The 21848-nt window shown below is 43.7% G+C and overlaps 1 protein-coding gene across 4 annotated transcripts in view; it reads right to left on the bottom strand.

The window, feature by feature from the left end:
• TEK (TEK receptor tyrosine kinase) overlaps positions 1–21848 on the bottom strand; it is a 112088-nt gene that overhangs the window by 27831 nt on the left and 62409 nt on the right. For 2 of the 4 annotated variants that reach the window (XM_036331299.1, XM_036331300.1), the window contains exons 7-12: positions 17063–17191; positions 14279–14430; positions 12734–12878; positions 7384–7545; positions 5457–5591; positions 561–848 (exon numbers count right to left, since the gene is read on the bottom strand). In XM_036331299.1, the coding sequence (XP_036187192.1) occupies positions 561–848; positions 5457–5591; positions 7384–7545; positions 12734–12878; positions 14279–14430; positions 17063–17191 (1011 nt within the window). The remainder of the gene's footprint in view (positions 1–560; positions 849–5456; positions 5592–7383; positions 7546–12733; positions 12879–14278; positions 14431–17062; positions 17192–21848) is intronic. The other 2 variants (XM_036331301.1, XM_036331302.1) reach the window with 1 other exon arrangement.

Below are 21848 nucleotides of genomic sequence, written 5' to 3'. Positions count from 1 at the left end.
ATGATTAGGGAAAACCCATCTATAATTAATCACCATCTATGTACATATAGATACATGATGGTCCTGAAAGCTGTCCTATGGCAGATTTAATGAGCTTTAGAAAATCTTATTCATGGTATTAATTTATTCAACAAATCATTCCATTCCAAGGAAAGGTAAATTTTAGCACAGTCCTGCTTGAATTACTGCAAATCCATTTACATGGAGCTGTCTTATTTGTTTCAGGATACTGATTAGCCTCCATTCACAACTAACTGGCTTTTATGGTTTCTAAGAAACATCAGGAAGTGAGGGTTGCTAAGTGGTCAAAAGTCATTCAGGCCGGGCCAGTGTGGCTCAGTGGTTGAGCATTGACCTATGAACCAGGAGGTCATGGTTTGATTTCCAGTCAGGGCATATGCCCAGATTGTGGGCTCAGTCCCCAGTGTGGGGCGTGCAGGAGGTGGCCAATCAATGATTCCCTCATCTCTCTCTTCCTCTCCCTTCCTCCCTGAAATCAATAAAAAAATATATTTTTTAAAAAGTCAATCAGGACGACTGGGGCAGCAGGAGTCACTTACTGTCACTAAGGGTCCAAGCGGTGAGGTCTTCACTCCATTCCCCCTGGGCCTTGGTATTGACTCTGGCTCGAACTATGTACTGCTCCCTGGGGTGTAGATTGTTAAGTAACACAGACGTCAAGTTGCCTGGCACTTTAATATTCTGCTGATCACTATTCATCTGCACAGACCTCCTCTCAACTTCCACATAAAAGTCATCTTCTGAGTTTGGAGATATTGGTTGCCAGGTCAAATTTAGAGTGGTCTGACTTTTCGGTAGGAGACTGAGGCCGCTTGGAGGAGGGAGACCTGGGGGAAACCACAAAGATCATTATTTTTATACAGGGTACAGGTTACAAACAGCCCAAGGGGCAGCTGTACAGAATAACCTTGGCTCCTCGAATAATATACTACAATTTCACAAGCTGCCACATAAACACAAGCTAGCAGCCATGCAATACTATTTTCCTACCAAAATAGAAAACCTTGAAAAAATTCTAATAGTAGATTGGGTAATTGTAATACAGGACTACAACCCATTTGGAGAACAATTTGGGAATATTTTCAAGAGCCCTAGAAATTACACATATTTTGGCCCTATAATAACGACTCCCAGGGATTTACCCTAAAGAAATAATCCAGCCCTGGCCAGGTAGCTCAGTTGGTTAGAGCACCATCCCAATATACCCAATTGATCTCTCTCTCTCTCTCTCTCTCTCTCTCTCTCTCTCTCTCTCTCTCTCTCTCTCCCCCCCCCCCGAAAATCAATAAATTTTAAAAAAGAATCCAAAGGAAGATGAAACCTATGTGCATGAAGATGTTCATTATAACATTATTTATAATAGTAAAATATTAGAAGAAACCTACATGCTCAAAACAGGAAAATGCTTTAATAAATTATGATATATCCATCCAATGGATTAAAATAGATAACTGGGAAAAGTATGAAAACCCAATAAAAATATTTATAATACATGAGAAAAAAGTCTCATTGTGCCCTAACTGATTTGGCTCAGTGGATAGAGTGTCGGCCTGCGGACTGAAAGGTCCAAGGTTCGATTCCGGTCAAGGGCATGTACCTTGGTTGCGGGCACATCCCCAGTAGGGGGTGTGCAGGAGGCAGCTGGTCGATGTTTCTCTCTCGTCAATGTTTCTAACTCTCTATCCCTCTCCCTCTCTGTAAAAAATCAATAAAATCTATCTTTTTTAAAAAGTCTATTGCAACTTTGAAAAAGCCATGTCTACAATTGGTGACAGATAGGAAGGAAACTGCTAAACATGAAAACAGTGGATTTGCCAAGTTTGCGCGTTTGTAGGTATTTCTCTTACCATTTTGAGCAACAGACTTTAAAGCAATTTGGGGATTACTATACTTCCTCTCAGCACGGAGCATTTCAGACATAGCAGCTGTGGTGGCAGGGCCAGGCTAGCCCTGCTCTGATCACATAAAGGCAAGGGCTCCCAGCACATGCTGCCCAGCCATAACTACCCACAAGAACCTGGGCCACCAGAGAGGCGAGAGAGTGGAAACAACGTGGGTTTTGAAATCAAAGAGACAAGAGCATGCCACTTTAGTCTTGTGACCTTGGGAAAACTGACAACCTCTCCAAGTTCACATGTAACCCAGAATGAAAATACCCATCTTCCAGACTCAGGAGGAATAAATGAGAAAATGGGTTGAAAATGCTCAGAATGTGCTAGATGCTCCATCATCATGACCTCCTTCTCTCCCTTCCTCCCCACCCCGTTCCTTCTTAAAATGTCTTATCATGTGTCAGTGGAAAGAAGAGGAATCTGTGTGTTTTCAGTTAACAATACTAAATTGATTTTTAAGTTTCCGATATAAATTATTTTCAAAACATAGAATAGAGATCCTCTAATTCATGTATTTATTATTGTCCCGAAGGGGGCAAAAACTGGTTCTTAGGGTGTGATAAAATCTTAGATATTACCATGGTTTATGAAGGGCCACGTTACACTACAAACAGATTTACTGTATTAAAATTCATGGCAGGGCCCGGCCGAGGTGGCTCGGTGATTGAGTGTCAACCTATGAACCAGGAGGTCACGATTCAATTCCCACTCAGGGCACATGCCTGGGTTGCAGGCTCCATCCCCAGTAGGGAGCTTGCAGGAGGTAGCTGATCAATGATTCTCTTTCATCATTGATGTTTCTATCTCTCTCTCCCTCTCTCTTCCTCTCTGAAATCAATAAGGATATATTAAAAAAAAAAAAATTTTAAAAATTTATGGCAGGGGAGACATTGGGACAAAATAGCCATTTTTCCTAAGAACAAAAAATATCTAAAATCTCTTTAGGGGGGCAATAATTAAAAAATTAAAAGTAAAAGGCTGAGAAACACTGCTCTGTTGGTTAGAAGTGAGAGGGAAGGTCTGTTTCCCTTCACTGGGAGAGTGGCTCTCACCATCAGCTCTGGCTGCTCTCAGACTAGAGAGAACCAGCAAGCAGGGCCTGCAGCTTGCCTGATATCATGCTAACATTCTTACTAGTCCTTTCTCTACAAACTCTGCAAATTGAGAGAGGAGATTACGCCAACTCCTTTTGCTCATCTTGAAAGCTTAAGTTCCAAAATAAGCCCCCCAGAGTGGTTAGACGGACCTACAATCACCAAGCAGACAGAAGCTTGATGTTTGGAGACACCTGTACACCTTCTAAGCCTGTGCCTGGTACAGAGGAGTAACTCGTTAAATGGCCATTTCCCCCTTTTCTTTCCTTCAGGAACATGGCTTACCCTTCACCCCTCCCTGCTTGTCCTCTGTACCACGTGTTCCATCAATCCATCAACACAATCATAAATTGTGCAGCTGCCAGATGAATTAAAAAACAAGCATCAGCAAAATTCAAATGATGGGAACAGAGCCTTCAAAAATTCCCTTCCCGCCTACCCTTGAAAACTACTTTGAAATATTCCAAGAAACCTCTGAATCCATCCTGGCTGGAACATATTCCGAAGGCTGAGTCATGTCAACCTGAGTATATGCCAGGGAGCCCTTTGATCACAGAGATCCCTTTGTCATCTAACTTGAAGAGTTTCTGCTGTTATCTTCTGTGTTCACTGCCTGGTGGGTTCCCAGGAAACCATGTCTTACATGTGCAATGCTCCTCCAAAGCGCCAGGGGAGCTCTGGAGTCCTGTTTGGCTCTTTCAAGATGCCGCTGGTCAAATGGAAATGAGGTGGGGTGTGTGGAGTGGGGGGTCTCTGTTAGGGCTGCACAGCCCTGCAAGAGAACTACAAGTTCCTCCTAGTTTCTCACTAAATCACTCTCTATCCTCCTGCCTTTAGCAAATGGACTAAAAGTAGGCAACTTTATCAAATGGGATAAAGAAATGGTGCCTTGAGCTCCTAGGTAAAAACAACAATAATAATTGGAGAAGCAAAAACAGTAGATCTGAAAACCCAGTGTGGTGCTGCATTCGTACATCACCATGGGCAAGTTATTAACCACTCTGAGACTCTGCTTTTCACTGACCAGGAGATAGGCACAGATGGTTCTGCACCGTGACCACTGGAAAAGAGCTTTTCAAGGGGTCACTCCAGCATTTCAGAGGAGGACTCCTGGGTAGCAGAAAGCTGGAACCCCAGTTAGCCTCAAGGAAACCTCTCACATTTAAGGGCTTCAATTAACACAACATAAGGCCAACAGGTAGTGATTAACGTTGGTTAATCAAGAAACACTGCACCCTGGTTGAGTAGCTCAGTTGGTTAGAGTGTCCTCCTGATGCACCAAGGTTGTGGGTTTGATCCCCAGTCTGGGCACATACCAGAATCAACCAATGAATGCACAAATAAAGAGAACAATAAATCTCAATCTCTCTCTCTCTCTCTCTCTCTCTCTCTCTCTCTCTCTCCCCCCCCCCCCTTCTCTTTTTCTCAACAATAAAGAGAAATATTGCTGCATGAATTACTTATCAGGGGTGGGGAACCTTTTTTCCGTTAATGGCCATTTGGATATTTATAACATCATTCATGAGACATGCACAATTATCAGCTTAAAAATTAGCCTGCTATATTTGGTCAAACATTTAATTAACTCACCCTTAATGCCTTGGCAGGGCCAGACCAAATGATTTCTCGGGTCTTACACGGCCCCTGGGCCAGATGTTCCCCACCCCTGACTTAGATTGCATGGCCCCAGGACCAGCACCACTTGCACACTTTCCAGAAGAGCAAACTCTTGAGCTGCACTCCCCATCCCAAACCCTTGAATCGGAAACTCTGGGGTGGGGCCCAGAGATCAGTGTTCCCAAGCTCTGGGGGTGATTCTGATGGGAGTCAGAACCACTGATTTAGAAACAGGGAGGTGTAGGCTCTAAGAAACAGCTTCCGGAGGTAAAAGCAGCTGCCCATCGGAAGCAGGACCAGGAGGTGGGGGTGGGGTCTGCTGTTCTTTAGATAAAAGCCTTTCATTTTATTTGATGTTTTAACTGTGTGCCTGCATTACTTTGAAAAAATTAAAAATTTTTCTCAAAAGTAAACAAACTTGATTTCTGAAGCATGTATGTGGCAGGAGCCTGGCCGGGCCCTGAAGATGGAAACAGGAAACCGTTGGTAGGACTCAGCAGCCAGGGCCGGCTCAGCTGCTGCTAAGTACATCGCAACTCCTGAGGGAGGTCTCGCCTTCCTGAAGGCTCATCTGCTTCCTTCTGGGCCGCGTGGCTTGCCACCGGCCCCCTCCCCCAGGGGGACAGAGCAGCGAGCAGCCCAAATAAAGGGCCGGTTTGGCTCGAGTTGCTACCCTTCCTGTCACTTTCCCACCCATTCAAAAGCGAACTCCTTCCACCTCCATCCCCACCCACCCACTCACCCACCACCACCCTTCCTGGTCTTCCTTCCTCCTTCCCCTTCCTCCCCCTCCCTCCCGGCTGGTGCATAAACGCGATTTGCTCCAACTGACCGATGGAAGCGGTGGTGAACCGTCGCACGGGTCCAGGGTGGCCTTCCCCGCCCTCTCCGCGCCGGACCAGCTGCACGCAGAGCTCGTATTCTGTCCGAGGTTTCAAAGAGCTGAGTGTAACAATCTCACTTGTCACTGAGGAGAGGGAAAGTGCAGGAAACTTAGGGTGGCATCCTTTTACGTTCTCTAACCTGGCAGGTTGCTACTGGGATGGGAACTACTGTTTGGCCTTTAAAAGCACAATGTCTTAGTGAAATGGAGAGGCAGTCCATCTTCAGGGCCTCACCATTCCTAATATAAGGGACACACGCTTCTCAAAGGAAAACTCCAGGTTGCAGTGTGTACAGTAATAGAGGTGTCTCTGTGCCGCGTAATCATTTCTGTTCTAGTCTTTTCCTGTGTAGAGTAAAATTCTAAAATCACACCAATCTTCAACTCTATGGAATACCAATCTGATTTAGGGGAGAAAACCTCGATTTAGAATAACAGAAAGAACTTAATTTCGACTGTTTTCCAGTACAGGCAGTGATTGCAAGCAAGCTTCCAGAGGAGAAATCTCAGGGTTTGCTCACAATGACGGTGGTGGCCTGGCCCACATCATTACAAAGGAAGGGTCTGGGGTGCCCAGATCCATTCACAAGTGTGCGGGCTGCTTGCTCCTGAGCGGTGGGCTTTGGCCAGCCTCCTTCTCCACAGACCCTGCGGAGGGAGATCTTGCCTCGCCAGATGATAAATTTCCAGCCAGTAAGGAAAAAGTGGGCTGTGCCTAAGAGTCCTTAGAAGACCATGTTTTGGATGTCTACTTGTAAAAAGAGACGATGAATTTTTACCACCATGCTTTTAATAAGATCTAGGCATCGGTGCTGGAAATAGCCACCCCACAATTCAGCCTTCCATTGCTCAGATATTGAATTTGAGCTGAGTCTACAATAGAGCGTGAAGAGTTCAGTACTAATCCCATGACTTTATTCAGCAAACCCAGATCAACTAGTAGCACTAACCCCCGCCCCTCCTTTTCTTCTCCTTTTTTGTAACTTCCTTGCCCTTTCCAGAAGGCGCAGGCACCCGTGTGGGGTGGGTGCCTGTGGAGGGTGTGTGCCACCTGCAGCACGATCCCCCCCCCCCCCCAGCTCTCTCTGCAGGACGGCACAATGAAAGCAGCGGCACCAATAGACAGTGCTCAGCTTCCTTTTCAAAAACGGTGATTATACATCATCATGCAACAAACAGAACTCTAATGTGTGCTTCAAAAGAAATTTAACAAATTAATTCATTAACAGTGTTTTTATGAACTTTTGACATTTGATCACACTTTGTGGACTTATTTTTTCTTTCAGGAAGTTGGGGGAGGAGCATGTACTTTGTGCCCCCCCCCCCCCCGCCCCCCGCTGCCTTTCAGTCTGCCACAACGTAAACTTTTCAGGCCCAAATTCCTTGCACAATCTCTGTGCTTTCAGAGCCTGCAGGACAGGGCAAGACTCAAATGAGAACAAGAACAAACAACTTAATATAGCAGCAACAATCACTCTCGAATTTAAGCAGATTCGGTCTCTTTGTCTTTCCAGTAGACCCTGGAATTTCCTGTTATCATATTTATGGCATAAACATGGATCTTTCACCATGACCAACCCAGACAGAGTAACTAAAAACAGGGCTGGAGAGCCAGAGAAGCCTGAAAAAGAAACACGGATATAGACAGTCACTCCCAGTGCAGTCTGTTCCGTGTTCCATAGCACACCCCGACTTTCAGAAAGTTGGCCCCGAATTCAGAGGGCCCGCACTCTATCCTGAAAACTCTGAAACTAAACCCTCTGCTACAGCCAGCACCAAGGGGAAGAGGGCTGAGCCAGGAGAGGGGCTTCGGTGTTGGGGGAGAGTTTTCCTTCCTGGTACCTCTCCAGCGGGAACCTTCCTCTACAAACCTTACCTTGAATGTGGCGCCAAGCCTCATAATGATTGACAGGTTTGTAGAGAAGCTTCTTGAATGTGATTGGTCCATCCCCAAAGTAAGGCTCAGAGCTGATGTTGATGACAGCACAGTTATGTCCGATGTCAATCACGTTGGGGGCATTCAGGGGCTTTGGAAGAACTAAACACAAATTCAGCAATCAGATTAGTTCTTAGATTTGGGGTTTTATCGTTATTCTTAGGTGGGGGAGAGGGGGAGTGCCTTTACATTTCCAACAACACCCTCTCAGAGCTCTCTGCTCAGATGCCATGAAATCAACTGCTCTGTGATCTCCCCACTTAGCTATTGCCTCTCCAACCCCTTATCTACAAAGCGCTTTCTTAAAATATGACGACTCCTCTGCTCAAGACCCTTCAATGGATTCCCATTACATCTAGAATAAAGCCTAAAATGTGTACCATGACCTGCCAGGCCTGGCACGAGTGAGTCTCTGCCTCCTCTCCAGCCTCCTCTTCTCCTCACCCAATACCCTCCAGTCCCACGGACCAACGTTCAGTTCATCCAACTAACAAAGCAGCAGCAAGCTCCTTTTCGGCTCAGTCTTCGTAGACGTAGTTTTCAGGAAGGAATGCTCCACCTCCCACTCTTCTCCAGTTAACTCTTACCCATCATTCAACTCTGACCTCCAAAGTGACTTCTTCACAAAGGCTATCCTAGGCTTTCACAGAACTTCTACTTTTGCTTCATTATAATTTTCAGGACTTGTTATTCTTGGTGATTTTGTGTGATTATTTGATGTCGATCTTCCCACTAGACCAGTGATGGCGAATCTATGACACACGTGTCAGAGGTGACATGCGAACTCATTTTTTTGGTTGATTTTTCTTTGTTAAATGGCATTTAAATATATAAAATAAATATCAAAACATAAGTCTTTGTTTTACTATGGTTGCAAATATCAAAAAATTTCTAGATGTGACACAGCACCAGAGTTAAGTTAGGGTTTTTCAAAATGCTGCCGCACCAAGCTCAAAAGGTTCGCCATCACTGCACTAGACTATGTATCCTCTCTCTCTTTTGTCAGGGGAGGGGTTTCTGAAAACAACACGATCATTGTCTAACAGTTCTGAAGGTCAAAAGTCAGATAGGGGTCTCACGGGGCTAACATCAAGGTGTTAGCAGGGCTGTGTTCTTTCTGGAGGCTCTACAGGAGAATGTTTCCTTATTCGTTCCAACTTTTAGAAACTTACCTACATTCCTCCTCTCCCAGCCCCTTCCTCCAGCTTCAAAGTCAGCAGGTTGCATCTCTCTGACCCTCCTTCTATTGTAATATATCTTTCTGACTAGAGCCAGGAAAAGTTCTTTGCTTTTAAGGACTCATGTGATTAGAGTGGATCCATCTGGATAACCCAGCATAATCTCCCCGTCTCTCAAAGATCATGTATTCTCAGTGGGGACAATAGCACCCCGCCAAGGAGGTGAAAATTCTTGGGATAAACTATTACAATGGCTTGTGGCCTTGTGAAGAGCCACAGTACATAAACAGATAGGCAGTACATCTGTGATGTTAATTAACATTTTATAGTGATGGGCGTAGAGTTTTGGGAAACAATTTCTAAGAGGACTCCGTAATGAATAATGATTAAAAAAAAAGTTGTAAAACACTGCAGTAGACTCTAAACAGACCATGTAGGTTTGTTCACCAGGTGCTGAATCACTGTTTTTCAACTGAATTTCCAGTGAGTTCTGTAGCTCTGTTAGCCTGACCTTCTTAGAAATGCACAATTGTTGTTTTATTTTCTCCACAAGAGTGTGTATTATATAATGTAGACTCTTTCAGATTTCAGGGGACATTACAATGTTCAATAACTTTATCTCTCGGTCTTAATGTTTTGACTCACCATCTGTAAAAATGACCTTCAAGTCTTTGCTCAGTATCATTTTATCAGGGAATCCTACCCCATTTTAGATGAGTCACCTCTCCGGCCTGGCCCCATTTCGGCTTTAATCTTCTCCATGGCACTTAGCATCTCAGCAAACTAGACATTTTACTTATTTATTTGTTCATTGTTTATATCTCTCTATGGGAATGAAAGCTCCATAATGAGAGGGCTTTCCCCGCCCCCCTTGTATTATTGCTATATTCCCAGCCTAGAACATATAGTCCTTTACCAATGCTATTGGCTGACTAAATAAAGACTGAGGAGTAGGTTGCCTAAGGTCAGGATAATAAAACAGTAAGAAGCCTAATTGAACAGCATGCCCTGCCGAGGTGGCTATGCCAGTGTTAAGTCCGGTAAGTCAGAATACACATTTTCTTAGATTCAGTTTCTGAAGAGAGCACTCTGAAAACAGTGAGTAAATTCATTCACTAAGTCATACTTCCCTTGTATGATCACATAGGACCACCTGTTTGTTTAAATCATCGAAATGCATGTTAATATAGTTATTAGTGTCAGTCTCTTGCAAAAGAGATAACTTTACAAGGGTAAGAAAATTACTCCAAAAGCTTCCTTTTAGTAATTTATCATTTTGTTTTTTGTCTTCTAATCATTCTTACAGATATATACATATTGTAAAGTGCAAAAATCTTAAGTGTATTTAGGTCAAGGACTTTACCTATGTATACACCCTTGCAACCACTACCCAGACTGAGATAGAGAATATTTCCAGCCACCCTCCCCGCCCCGCCCCCGCCCCCGAAAAGCACCAAGCACCTTATGTCCCTTCCCAGCCAATAGGGAACTACCATCCTAACTTCTGTGAGTATAGATTAGTTATGCCTGTTCTTTAACTTTAGGAGAATAGAATCGTAAGCATGTACTTTCTTTTGCCCATTATTATGTCTCATCCATAATGTGGCAGGATTTTTTTTTATTATTGTTTAGTTTTCCACTGTTATGAATGAACTGCATTCCCCCCAAATTCATATGTTGAGGTCTTAAACCCCAGCACCTCAGAATGTAACTGTGTTTAGAGATAAGTCTTTAAGAAGGTAATTAAGAGAAAATGAGGTTATTAGGGTAGTTCCTAATCCAATATGACTATTATCCTCATAAAAACATTAAATGAGGATGCACACACATGCATAGGGAAGACCACATGGAGGCCAGCTACAAGCCTAAGGGAGAGGCCTCGGAAGGAACCAACTCTGCTGGCACCTGGATCTTGGACTTCCAGCCTCCAGAACTGTGAGGAAACAATTTTTGTCTTTTAAGGCTCCAGTCGGTGGTCCTTTGTTACAGCAGCCCTAGCAAAGGAATACACATGAATGCTCCACAACCTACTTATCCCTTCCAATGGTGATGGCATTTGGGTTAATTTCGGTTTGGGGCTATTCTGAATAAAACTGCTTGGAATGTTCTTGCAGACGTCTGTTTTGAACATATGCACACATGTCTTTTGAGCATATACCTTGGAGTAAAATGGCCAGGTCATAGGTAAGTGTAGGATTAGCTTTAGCACATAGTGCCAGTTTGCCAGAGTCGTCGTACCCATTTGTCCTCTGGTAATAAAGCCTAGTATCTATTTCTACAAACACTCCGGTTAAAGACACTGACAACTTTACCCAATGGCTGTTCCCATTTTATGAAAATCCATCAACATGGCAGTGAAGAGGCACCAGTGACTTGGAACTAGAGATGCGTCCTTGCACTGACGTCTTGTGCTATGTCTCTCATTAAAATAAGATTCTGCCAAAGCCGGTTTGGCTTGGTGGATAGAGCATCGGCCTGCGGACTGGGGGGTCCCGGGTTCGATTCCGGTCAAGGGCATGTGCCTGGGTTGCGGGCACATCCCCAGTGGGGGGTGTGCAGGAGGCGGCTGATCGATGTTTCTCTCTCATCGATGTTTCTGGCTTTCTGTCTCTCTCCCTTCCTCTCTGTGAAAAATCAATAAAATATAAAAAAATAAAATAAAATGAAATAAATAAAAAAAATAAGATTCGCCTGAATCTTAGCAATGTGGTTTGTTTTTTTAATCATTCTTATTTTTATTTTCCCTGGATAACAAACATGACAAGAAGCTTAAACAATGATATAATTTGCCTTGTTTGTATATTGTTTTCTTTCTTCCAAGAACATGTCTGACGTAGACATTGTTTTGACAATGTGATTACTCCAAGTAAATCAGATTTGGGATTTGTCCAGTAATCCAAAAAATACTGAGAATTCTGAGGTGGTTTACATGGATTCTCTGGGCAGAGAATCCAAATCTATGAGGCTCTGTTTATGGTATTGCTGTGATTGGCCTTTTAACAATAAAAGATTATGTTTACATTCATTTCATTTATAGAAATTACCTCTCGGTTCTCCCAAAGATTCCTAATCAAGTAATGGAGTGAGTCAAATAGAAATCAACCTTGGTCATCTTGCTTCCTTGTCTGTAATTCAAGAGACTCAGAAAGCAAAATGGTGAAGGGTTTGGAGTCAGGAAACCCAGATTCAAAGTTAAGATTCATTGCTTAGCAGACATACTATCTTAGACAAGTTAGCTAAATCTCTGAGCCTGGTTTCTGGCTGGTAACGTGGGGATAACAATATCTAGTGCATAAGTTTCTTATAAAGATTAAATAAGATGAAGCAGGTGGTGAAACAGTTATCTCACTACCTTTCCAAGAATATATACTAAGAGTGTTGGGTACTTTTGTCTAAATGGACTCATAAGTAACTTCCATATTTAAGACTCCTTGTTGTATCCATGTATACCAGCCAACCTACCTGGGATTTGCCTTCACTTCATCTCTTCTCGTCAAGCTACAAATGTACATACACCCCCATAGATTAATTTGCATTTTAAAAGGCAAATTTGTAGCAGAAGAAATACAACACTGAATATGTGAAAAAAAATCATTCATGTTAATTCAGTAGCATAATTCTCAAAAATTTCCAAGTAATCTTTACAATAATGAGTAGGAAGTCAGAAGTCACAACAATGATGAAGCTTTTGATTAAATATAAACATGACCAGACACTTTGTACCAGACACAATTCCGAGTGTTTTATATATCTAGTAAACCTTCGCAATAAGCCAGAAATGTAGGTAAACTAAGCTTCATTCACACATACAAAAAAAGAAGACTGGGAGAGGCTAATTCATTTTCCCAGGTGCACACACACAGTGACTAGATAATAGGGACAAAAATCAATCCCTGGGCTATGTGACCCCGAAGGTCATATACTCAATCCTTCCTTTCCATTTTCCTGCACATAAAAACACAACAAAACTGTAAAGACTTAGTATCCTGGGAAAGATCCAAAAAGACATTTTAGCGGTCAGATAACATTCCTATCTGAAAGCAACACCCAGCGAAACATAAACAAAGCTTCAAGGATACAAGCTCTTCCTCTGGACGTGGAGCTTAGCTTACCTTTCACAGAAATGTTGAAAGGCTTTTCCACCATCCCGGCCACGGTGTTCACACTGCAGACCCAGACTCCTGAGTCAGGGGGCAGCAGCCGGTGGATGGTGAAGGTGGCCACTGACAGGTGACCCGTGTGGTTAAAGTCTTTTGGCTGGAAAGGTCAAATACAAGAAAAATAAATAAATAAATAAAAAATCAAAGCTTCCAGGGAGGCGTAAACACAAAGGTTCATAACACTGACCCCGTCTCATTGTTTAATAAGAAGTTTTCTAGGAGAGATTAAGAAGTTCAATGCAAGGCTTGTATAATCACTGGCCCATTTCCAACGCTATTGTAGTAGCCCCAAGAGTTTATATTGGATTGACGCCCTCACAGATCCTGCTGGTTGTATTTGTGTGTTTGGGCGTGTGGGGTAAATAGTTACAAGCAAGCGGTCTAATTCCTCTTACACTGCTTCTGGCAACACTTGCTGCTTGCTGGTCCAATACAGAGATGGCAGGGTGAGAGGATACCATGGCTTCCCAAAGGGTGTGAGGGCTGTCAAGTGTGGTCTTGTGGGAAAAGCCAGGGCTCTGAGTCCACACACCGGCTCTGCCACTTGTGCCCAGTTCCTTGGTTACTAAACTTCACCCTCCCAGTTCCCACTTCTGCAGAAAGGGACAGGTGATGCTCAGTTAGAAGGTGGATCGTCTGGTTGGCCCTCACTAGGTAGTAGCTGTTGCTCCCATGACCTTGTGGAAAGGCCAACAAGAGCTGGGAAGCTGTCCGTTGGCTTCTACTACCTAACGGGTTGTTTGAGTGGGATCAGGAGCATTTGGCGTGTGGACATTGGCAATGGCGTGTTCTGTGCGCGTACATAGCCACGTCCCTGAGAGGTCACTGCCTTCCTGGTAAGTTGATTTTCAGTCATCTTTGAGAGACATAAAAGGTCACTGTTTCTTAAAAAATTAGCTAAGAAAATACACCAACATCCTGGGAATCATTTGTGACACAGGGAAATTTGGGATGTTGGGAGAGAAAGGGGAAAGGTATGGAAAAAGTAGCTTGGTCCTTTCCAGCAAAGAAGAACAGCTGCCATAGTGCCATAGCCAGTGGTGAGCACCATCAGTGAGGGGAGACGGAAGGGCAGGGAGACTCGAGGAATGCCTCCCGACCTCAGGGGTTCTGTGGATCCTGGCTTCTGAACCGCAGATGTGGGAACAGGTCTGTCCGGAGTCAAAGTTAACAGCATCCTAGCCTGGGGGATGCAAGCCCTAAGTGGAATCCAGCCTTGGGCGGGGTGACTACTACACTGAAAGTATCTAGTGATGTCAGGAGGGCAGATTAAGAATAACTCTTATGCCCTAACTGGTTTGGCTCAGTGCATAGAGCGTCAGCCTGCGGACTGAAAGATCCCAGGTGTACGTTGGTTGCGGCACATCCCCAGTAGGAGGTGTGCAGGAGGCAGCTGATCGATGCTTCTCTCTCATCAATGTTTCTAACTCTCTATCCCTCTCCCTTCCTCTCTGTAAAAATTCAATAAAATATTTTTTAAAAAAGAATAACTCTTACATGGAGCACTGTCCCGTCTGGCTTCACCAGGGTCATTTCTTCATTAGCAGGCAGTGGCCAGCCAGACGCTTTGCAGATGGGGTTAAATTTACCACTGTTTACTTCTATGTCATCTGGCAAGTCCTCTATCTTTGGGGTCATCCTTGGCCTGCCTGGATAAGAAAACAGCACTGTGAAACCCAATCTTTAACACAACGGCAATAGTAATAATAAAAGTAGCTTCCATTTAGCAGGTCACACCCAGGAAAGAACTTTCCAAATATTATATTTTTTTTCTCATAACATAAAAACTTGTGAGGTGGGTCCTATTGTGGTGCTCACTTTATAGATGATGAGAGGGAGGCTCAGAGCCCAGATTCAAACTCAGATCTTGATGATCCAGAGCCCACACTAGTCACCATAATGCTGGGTTACCTCAGTGCACCAGTGATATACATCCCCCTGCCCTTACTTTTCAGCCTCTTTCTTGCTATTTAAGAGAATTTTTATAAGAACAAAAAACTAGTTCTTCCATTCAGCAAACAACCCCATGATTCTGCTGATCAACACCAGGAACATTGGTTTGGATATGTGAGAGATGTCTCATTGACTGGGAAGTCTGCAAGTGGCAGGTGATTAATAATAGGCAGATTTTGCCCTAGCCAGTTCGGCTCAGTGAATAGAGTGTCAGCCTGCAGACCAAAGGGTCATGGATTCGATTCCATTCAAGGGCACGTACCTCGATTGCACGTCCCGGCGCATGCAGGAAGCAACCAATTAATGTGCCTTTCTCTCTATCTTCCCCTCTCTCTCCCACTCTCTCTAAAAATCAATGGAAAAATATCCTCGGATGAGGATTTAAAAAACAAATAAAATAATAGGCAGAGTTATATGCGAGAAGTAAAGCAACATATAACCCTCCCCAGATCAAAGTGTAGTCAACAGCCAAATCAAAAAATGTTGCTTCTAATATTGAAAGAAGAAAATATTCCTCTGGTTACAACAAAGACATCAGGATTCCCTGCCTAATACCTGCAGAGTAGAGAATGAACAATCCTGAAATATAACAGCTTTATTCTGAACCATAGGATCTTAGAGAACCTTGGACCACTTGTAATTAAATGTGAGACGTGGTTGAAAACAATTCAACCCATTTTTTACTAGGAGATGGAGCAGTCATCACTCATATGCTGCTTCATCTCGGTGATGGGAGAAGGTGGGGTCATGGTAAACACGTCAATAGTGACATTTTATATTGATATCCTAGTTCTCAGGCCTAGAAAGAAACAGGTGAAGTGTGTGGAGCAGGAGACAAAAGGGCCTATGACTACAGAGTTAAGTCCTTGACATCTGTAGACTTGGAGAGGTTAGAAAGCTTATTAAATTTTTCAGCTTAAGTAGTTCCTTATGTAGGAATTTTAAAAAGTGCTTTGACACTTCTAAACAATTTCTTTCTTTCACTGTCCCTTGCATTTGCTGCATTTGGATGCAGGTGAGGGTGGATGTGCAGGTGCAGGGTGGGAGGGTGTGTGTTAATGAAAGGGGGCTGCTCTCTGGAAGCTGAGGGTCTGGATCTAGGGCTGAGATTTCTCACACTTTTTGCAACATCAGCCTGAGAACAGAAAGGGAGGAGTAAAATAGAAAATTCAACTCCTGAAGCTTCTTAGTTCTCCATTTCAATCCATTCCTCTAGTAGCCCAGAGCATTTCCTTCCCTAGCTAGACCCTCCCAGGTTCCTGCCCTGTAACAACGTCCAAACGCTGGGGACAGAAGGGAAAGTATAAAGCTGACAAGCTAAAGCCTTTGGGAAAACAACTGTTGGTATTTCCCCCGTATCTGTTCTCAGTGGTAACTATTCAACTTGTGTAAAAGCAGCCATACACCAAATCTTATAAACAAATGGGTGTGGCTGTGGTCCAATAGTTTTCTTTATGACAACAGATGGAGGGGCAATTAAAAAGGAATGAAGTACCGATATATGCTACAACACAGATAAAACTCAAAAACAGTATGATAAGTGAAAAAGCCAGCCACAAAAGACCATATACTGTATGATCTCACTTATAGTATACCTGGTATAACCAGTCAAGAATAAGCAAATTTGTACAGACAGAAAGTTAATAGTCACCAGGGGCTGGAAGGAGGGAAGAATGAGAGTTACTGCTAACAGGTACAAGATTTCTTCTGGCATGATGGAAATATGCTACACTTAAATTATGGCAATGGTCGCACAACTCCGTAAATATACTAAAAGCCATTGAATAACTTTAAGGGAATAAATTTAAGGTATAAAAATTATATCTCAATAAAGATGTTAAAAAAATAGTGGAGCAGCTATGGTCTATGGCTCAGTGTTTGCTTACCTCTGTTCCAGGTAATTTCTGAACTAGAATTACTTACCATTTCATTCTGAGGGTAATCTTTTCTATTTTTAATATCTTTTTTAAAAAAATCCTTTGTATAAATCCCTCTAAAGTAGTTTTTCCCTGTTGTGTATATCTAGAGAAAAGGCTGGTCCCAGAGAAGGGAGCAGAAGAGATAGGCAGAGCTGTCAGCTGGCCACACTTAATGTGCTATAAAGAGCACATGATTTATTTCTAGAAAAAGAAAGAAAAAAAAGGATGAGAGCCAGTATAAAGGTCCATTGAAAAGACTCAGAAAGCTTTCCTTTAAAACCTAGGTCCAACTTTTAGATGGAAACAGAATTGGTTTGAGAATTTTGGGCTTTGGGGGCAAGAATGATTCCAGAAACCTTGGTTCAGATGTGCTGAACGTTGCTATGACTACAGTGTTACCTTGCTTTACCTTCTTTCTCACACTGGAGCCCTTGGCGTTCTGGAGAGCAGAGGCATCCTTGGAAGCGATCACAGATCTCCCCATTGGTACACCTGCACCTGAGCTTACAGTCTGGCCCATAATACCCAGGCTGGCATGCTGTAAACAGAGACATGAAAAACCAGTGCTGAAACAGGGGAAGGAAAACATTCAGGCTGTAGGTGGCTAGTTTCATTTTCTCTCCAATCAACTCATTTAAAGTAGTATGTGACTTATCTGCATTGTTTATCTGAATTACCAGGAACTTAAGGGGTTAGGAAATTCTGCTTCTATGAGAGTTGAACAAGCTCTTACCAGGTCACCCTTCTTATAAATAATAACTATATTTTTTTAAAAAAAAACTACCTGAAAGCAATGAAGAGTGGGAGTTGGAACCAGACAGATTCTAAAGGAGGAATTAAAATTTGGAAGATGGGAATCAGGTGTTTCCCATTTTTAAGCTTTTAGTCTAATGGCTGGGTACAGTCAATACCAAGTAGGGAAACTAAACTCCAAAGAAAACCTGTAGTTTACTGACCTGAAGAACAAGAAGACACAGTCAGGACAACCATGGCCATTGGAAAGTGAGAGGGAAAAACCTAGAAAGGGAGAGCAAGAAAGGCAAACTCCCAAATCTTTGGCTGGTCCCTGAACCACTCATGTTAAGTGCAGATTCAAAGCTGCCTAGCTAAGAATAAAAGAACTGAACTGAGTTTGAGCTGATGGCTAAGAGTCAGAGTTTTCCGTTTTAGTCCTACCAAGTTAATAGTTTGCTAAAATGAAGTCAACACTCCTCAAAGGAATATAGTCTCCACAATGTAACATTTACAGTGTCCAAGATACAAGTCCAAATTACTCAACATAAGAAAAAATAAAGACCAACCTTGATAACTTCATGAGGCCAAATTATCAAAGATGTTAGAAATGGTAGACAAAAATTGTAAAGCAACTGTAATCATTATGTTCAGTGAGATCAAGGAAAATATGCTCACAACAAATGAAACAATGAGAAATCTCAGCATAGACATAGAAACTATAAAAAATAGCCAAAAGAGGATCCAAGATGGCAGCAGACTAGGTGAATGTTACACTCACCTCCTCCCAGGACCAAACTGGAATCACAACAAAAATACAGAACAATCAACCTAAATAACCAACTGAAGACTAGTGAAACAGAAGTCTTCTAACCAAGGATTTTCCGAAAAAGCTACATCAAGACTGGTAGGAAGGGTGGAGACACAAAAAAGGCTGTCCCCCACACCCATGGGCAGTGGCTGAGAGGCTGGAGGGCTACCTCAGCTGCAAAGGTTCTCCCTGAGGAGTGTGGGGTTTCAACTCCATGCCGGGCTCCATAGCCCAGAGCACCAGAGCTGGGAAGAGACACCAACATAAAACCTGGCTGTTAAAATCGGTGGGGATTGTCTTCCAGGGAGCTACAGTGTCTGCTAGAGACCAGGCATCCTCCCAAAGAGCCAACACACAAAATCTCATTCACAGCCACTCACCCTGGGCTCAGGCGGAGGGAGATCAGAGCAGGCTGGAGTTGTGGGAAGAGAGCTGGGGTTTATGGCTCTGGGGAGAACGCCTGGAGGACAACTGCCCGGAACCCTGTGTTGAATAACTCTGCTGCACCACAGACACCATCTGTCTCCTATGGTGGAGTACTCCACTCCTTATGGCATTGGCCTAGGGCAGTGTTCGGCAAACTCATTAGTCAACAGAGCCAGATATCAACAGTACGATTAAAATTTCTTTTGAGAGGCAAATTTTTTAAACTTAAACTATATAGGTAGGTACATTGTTATTAACTTAATTAGGGTACTCCTAAGGCTTAGGAAGAGCCACACTCAAGGGGCCAAAGAGCCGCATGTAGCTCGTGAGCCGCAGTTTGCCGACCATGGGCCTAGGGGAATACAATAACCCCACACTTGGGCTCCCTGTCCCCCCACCCTGCAGAGGTCATACCCCAGTAAGGAGTCAGCTGCCTGCACTGGAGTCAGCTGCCTAGGCCAGAGTGTAGAGGTCTGGGCAGACTACGCGGGTGTCAGTGACTGAGTGGTATGGCTTTGGGGCAGGGCTACTCCCCCCACTTTCCCATGAAACTAACTGGTGCCTCCCCTGCTGGGAGATCCTCTAGCCCCGCCCTGTGGACTACAGGTGGCCACACCCACTCAACTCATGGTAGGCCCTGCCCTGCTGAGGTCTGGACAAAATCTGAGACAGACTGAGTTGTGTGGCTTTGTGGTGGGCATCACTTCTCCTGCCTTCCCCCAACACTGAACAATACCTCCACATCATAGGAAATTAACCAGCCCCATCATCCTGATTTCCAGCGACCTTGCCCTATTGAGCTCCGGCTCCTGGCAGACTGAGCTGAGTGGCTCTAGGACAGAAGCCATTTTCCCTCACACACCCAACTAGTGCAGAGCCCTCTCTTCATGAGGCCAAATCTTGGTCTATCAGGGCCTGATGAACTCTGCTGGCCTCACCATGATGACTCCATGAGACCACTCCCACCACAAAGGTGTGTGAGCACCTAGTGGGTGACAGCTAGATTTGGTATGCCCTGGAAAATTTGCTGAGTGACCTCAGACCCAGGACTGGCAATGAGTTTGAGCCTGTATCAATCTGGTGAATACCACTCACCCCTACCTGGTGACTACCTAGAGAACTGAACTCATGCAACTTGAGCACTGCCAGAGGCCCTTGCAGTGACTGAGCTAGCAGGCAGCCGGCAAGCAGGGCAGACCTTAGGGTGCCTTGGGACTTTTGTTGACCTGCCACCAGGCCCAGTTCTGGTAAAAGCCAGCCTTGGTGCACAGCTTGATCCTTTCTGCACACAGCAGAGGCAGCCCTAACCCTAAGCACAAGGAGATATCACCTTACACCTCTCAGAATACAAACCTAGCAGTAATCACTTCAAATGTAAATGGCTTAAATGTTCCATCAATAAGTCAACAAACAACAAGTGCTAGTGAAAATGTGGGGGAAAGGGAACCCTGTGCACTGCTGGCGGGAATGCAGACTGGTGCAGCCACTGTGGGGAACAGCATGGGAATATATCCTAAGAATTCTGAAACACCAATCAGAATATATGCAGAGGTAGCCACAAACTGTGCGTCATTTTGTAGCTCCAAACAGGTTGCCCAGGGCCACAGGCAGCACCTGATATTGGCCTGGACTAGAGTCCCTACCAAAAGGCCCAGAGCCAACACACTGACCAGCTTCAGACAATATCAGAACAAGATCCAATTAGCTTCGCAAGCAGCCAATCCAAAGGGAGATCTTGGCAGGCACCAGACCCTGCTGAAGCGAATTCCACTTCATGTGGGCAGCACCTGCATAACAACCTTTATAGTGTGGTCGGGGTCAATCTTCAGTCAGCCAGCCTGAGGGTCAACCCCACAGGTGAATGGGCCAATAGCAATAAAGACTCAATTACAACAGGAGGACCCACAAAACCCACACAAGAGACATTTCTGGAGCACCAAGATCAGGTAATCAAGGAGAATACAACACTAAGTCCCATGGGACACTTACTACGTAAGACCATTCTACCAAGACTGGGAATCATAACAGCTCTAACTAATACATACGAACAAACACAAAGAGGCACCAAAATGGGGAGATGAAGAAACATGCGTCCAAATGAAAGAACAGGAGAAATATATGCACCCCTGTGTTCATAGCAGCATTATTTACAATAGCCACAGTCTGGAAACAGCCCAAGTGCCCATGAGAAGATGAATAGATAAAATAGCTGTGGTACATTTACACAGTAGAATACTATACAACTGTAAAAAAGAAGGAACCTTTACCTTTTAAGACAGCATGGATGGACCTAGGGATTATTATGTAAAGCAAAATAAGCCAGACGGAGAAAGACAAATACCATATGATCTCACTTATATGTGGAATCTAATGAACAAGATAAACTGATGAACAAAATAGAACCAGAGGCATGGACACATGAAGCAGATTGACAGAGGTTAGAGGGGAGGGGATGAGGAGAGACTGGATGAAAGAAGGTGAAGGGATTAGCCAAAGAACATATATGCACAGCTCATGGACACAGACCATGAGCAATGTGGTGATGACCAAATGTAGAGTGGGTGGGGATGTGTGGAGGTGTTTAAAGGGAGGAGGAGGGAATGAGGGACATCTGTAATAGTGCCAACAATAAATAAAAAAGAATAAAATCGCCGAAACCGGTTTGGCTCAGTGGATAGAGCGTCGGCCTGCGGACTGAAAGGTCCCAGGTTTGATTCTGGTCAAGGGCATGTACCTGGGTTGCGGGCATATCCCCAGTAGGAGATGTGCAGGAGGCAGCTGATTGATGTTTCTCTCTCATCGATGTTTCTAACTCTCTATCTCTCTCCCTTCCTCTCTGTAAAAAAAAATCAATAAAATATATTTTAAAAAAATAAAAAGAATAAAATCACAATAAATACATACCTAGCAATAATCACTTCAAATGTAAATGGCTTAAATGATCCAATCAAAAGACATAGGATAGCAAAATGGATAAGAAAACAAAACCCATTTATATGCTGTCTACAAGAGACTCAACTCGGAATGAAAGATACACACAGACTAAAATAAAGAGACGGAAAAAAGATATTTCATGCAAATGGAAAGGAAATAAAAGCTGGGGTAGAAATATTTATATCTGACAAAATAGGCTTTAAAACAAAGGCTATGATAAGAAACAAAGAAGGACACTAGATAATAATAAATCCAACAAGAGGATGTACACGTTTATGCACCCAACATAGGA

Source organism: Myotis myotis, unplaced genomic scaffold (assembly GCF_014108235.1).
Source record: "Myotis myotis isolate mMyoMyo1 unplaced genomic scaffold, mMyoMyo1.p scaffold_m19_p_12, whole genome shotgun sequence".
NCBI classification, from domain to species: domain Eukaryota; kingdom Metazoa; phylum Chordata; class Mammalia; order Chiroptera; family Vespertilionidae; genus Myotis; species Myotis myotis.
This window is presented reverse-complemented; position numbering and strand designations above follow the sequence as displayed.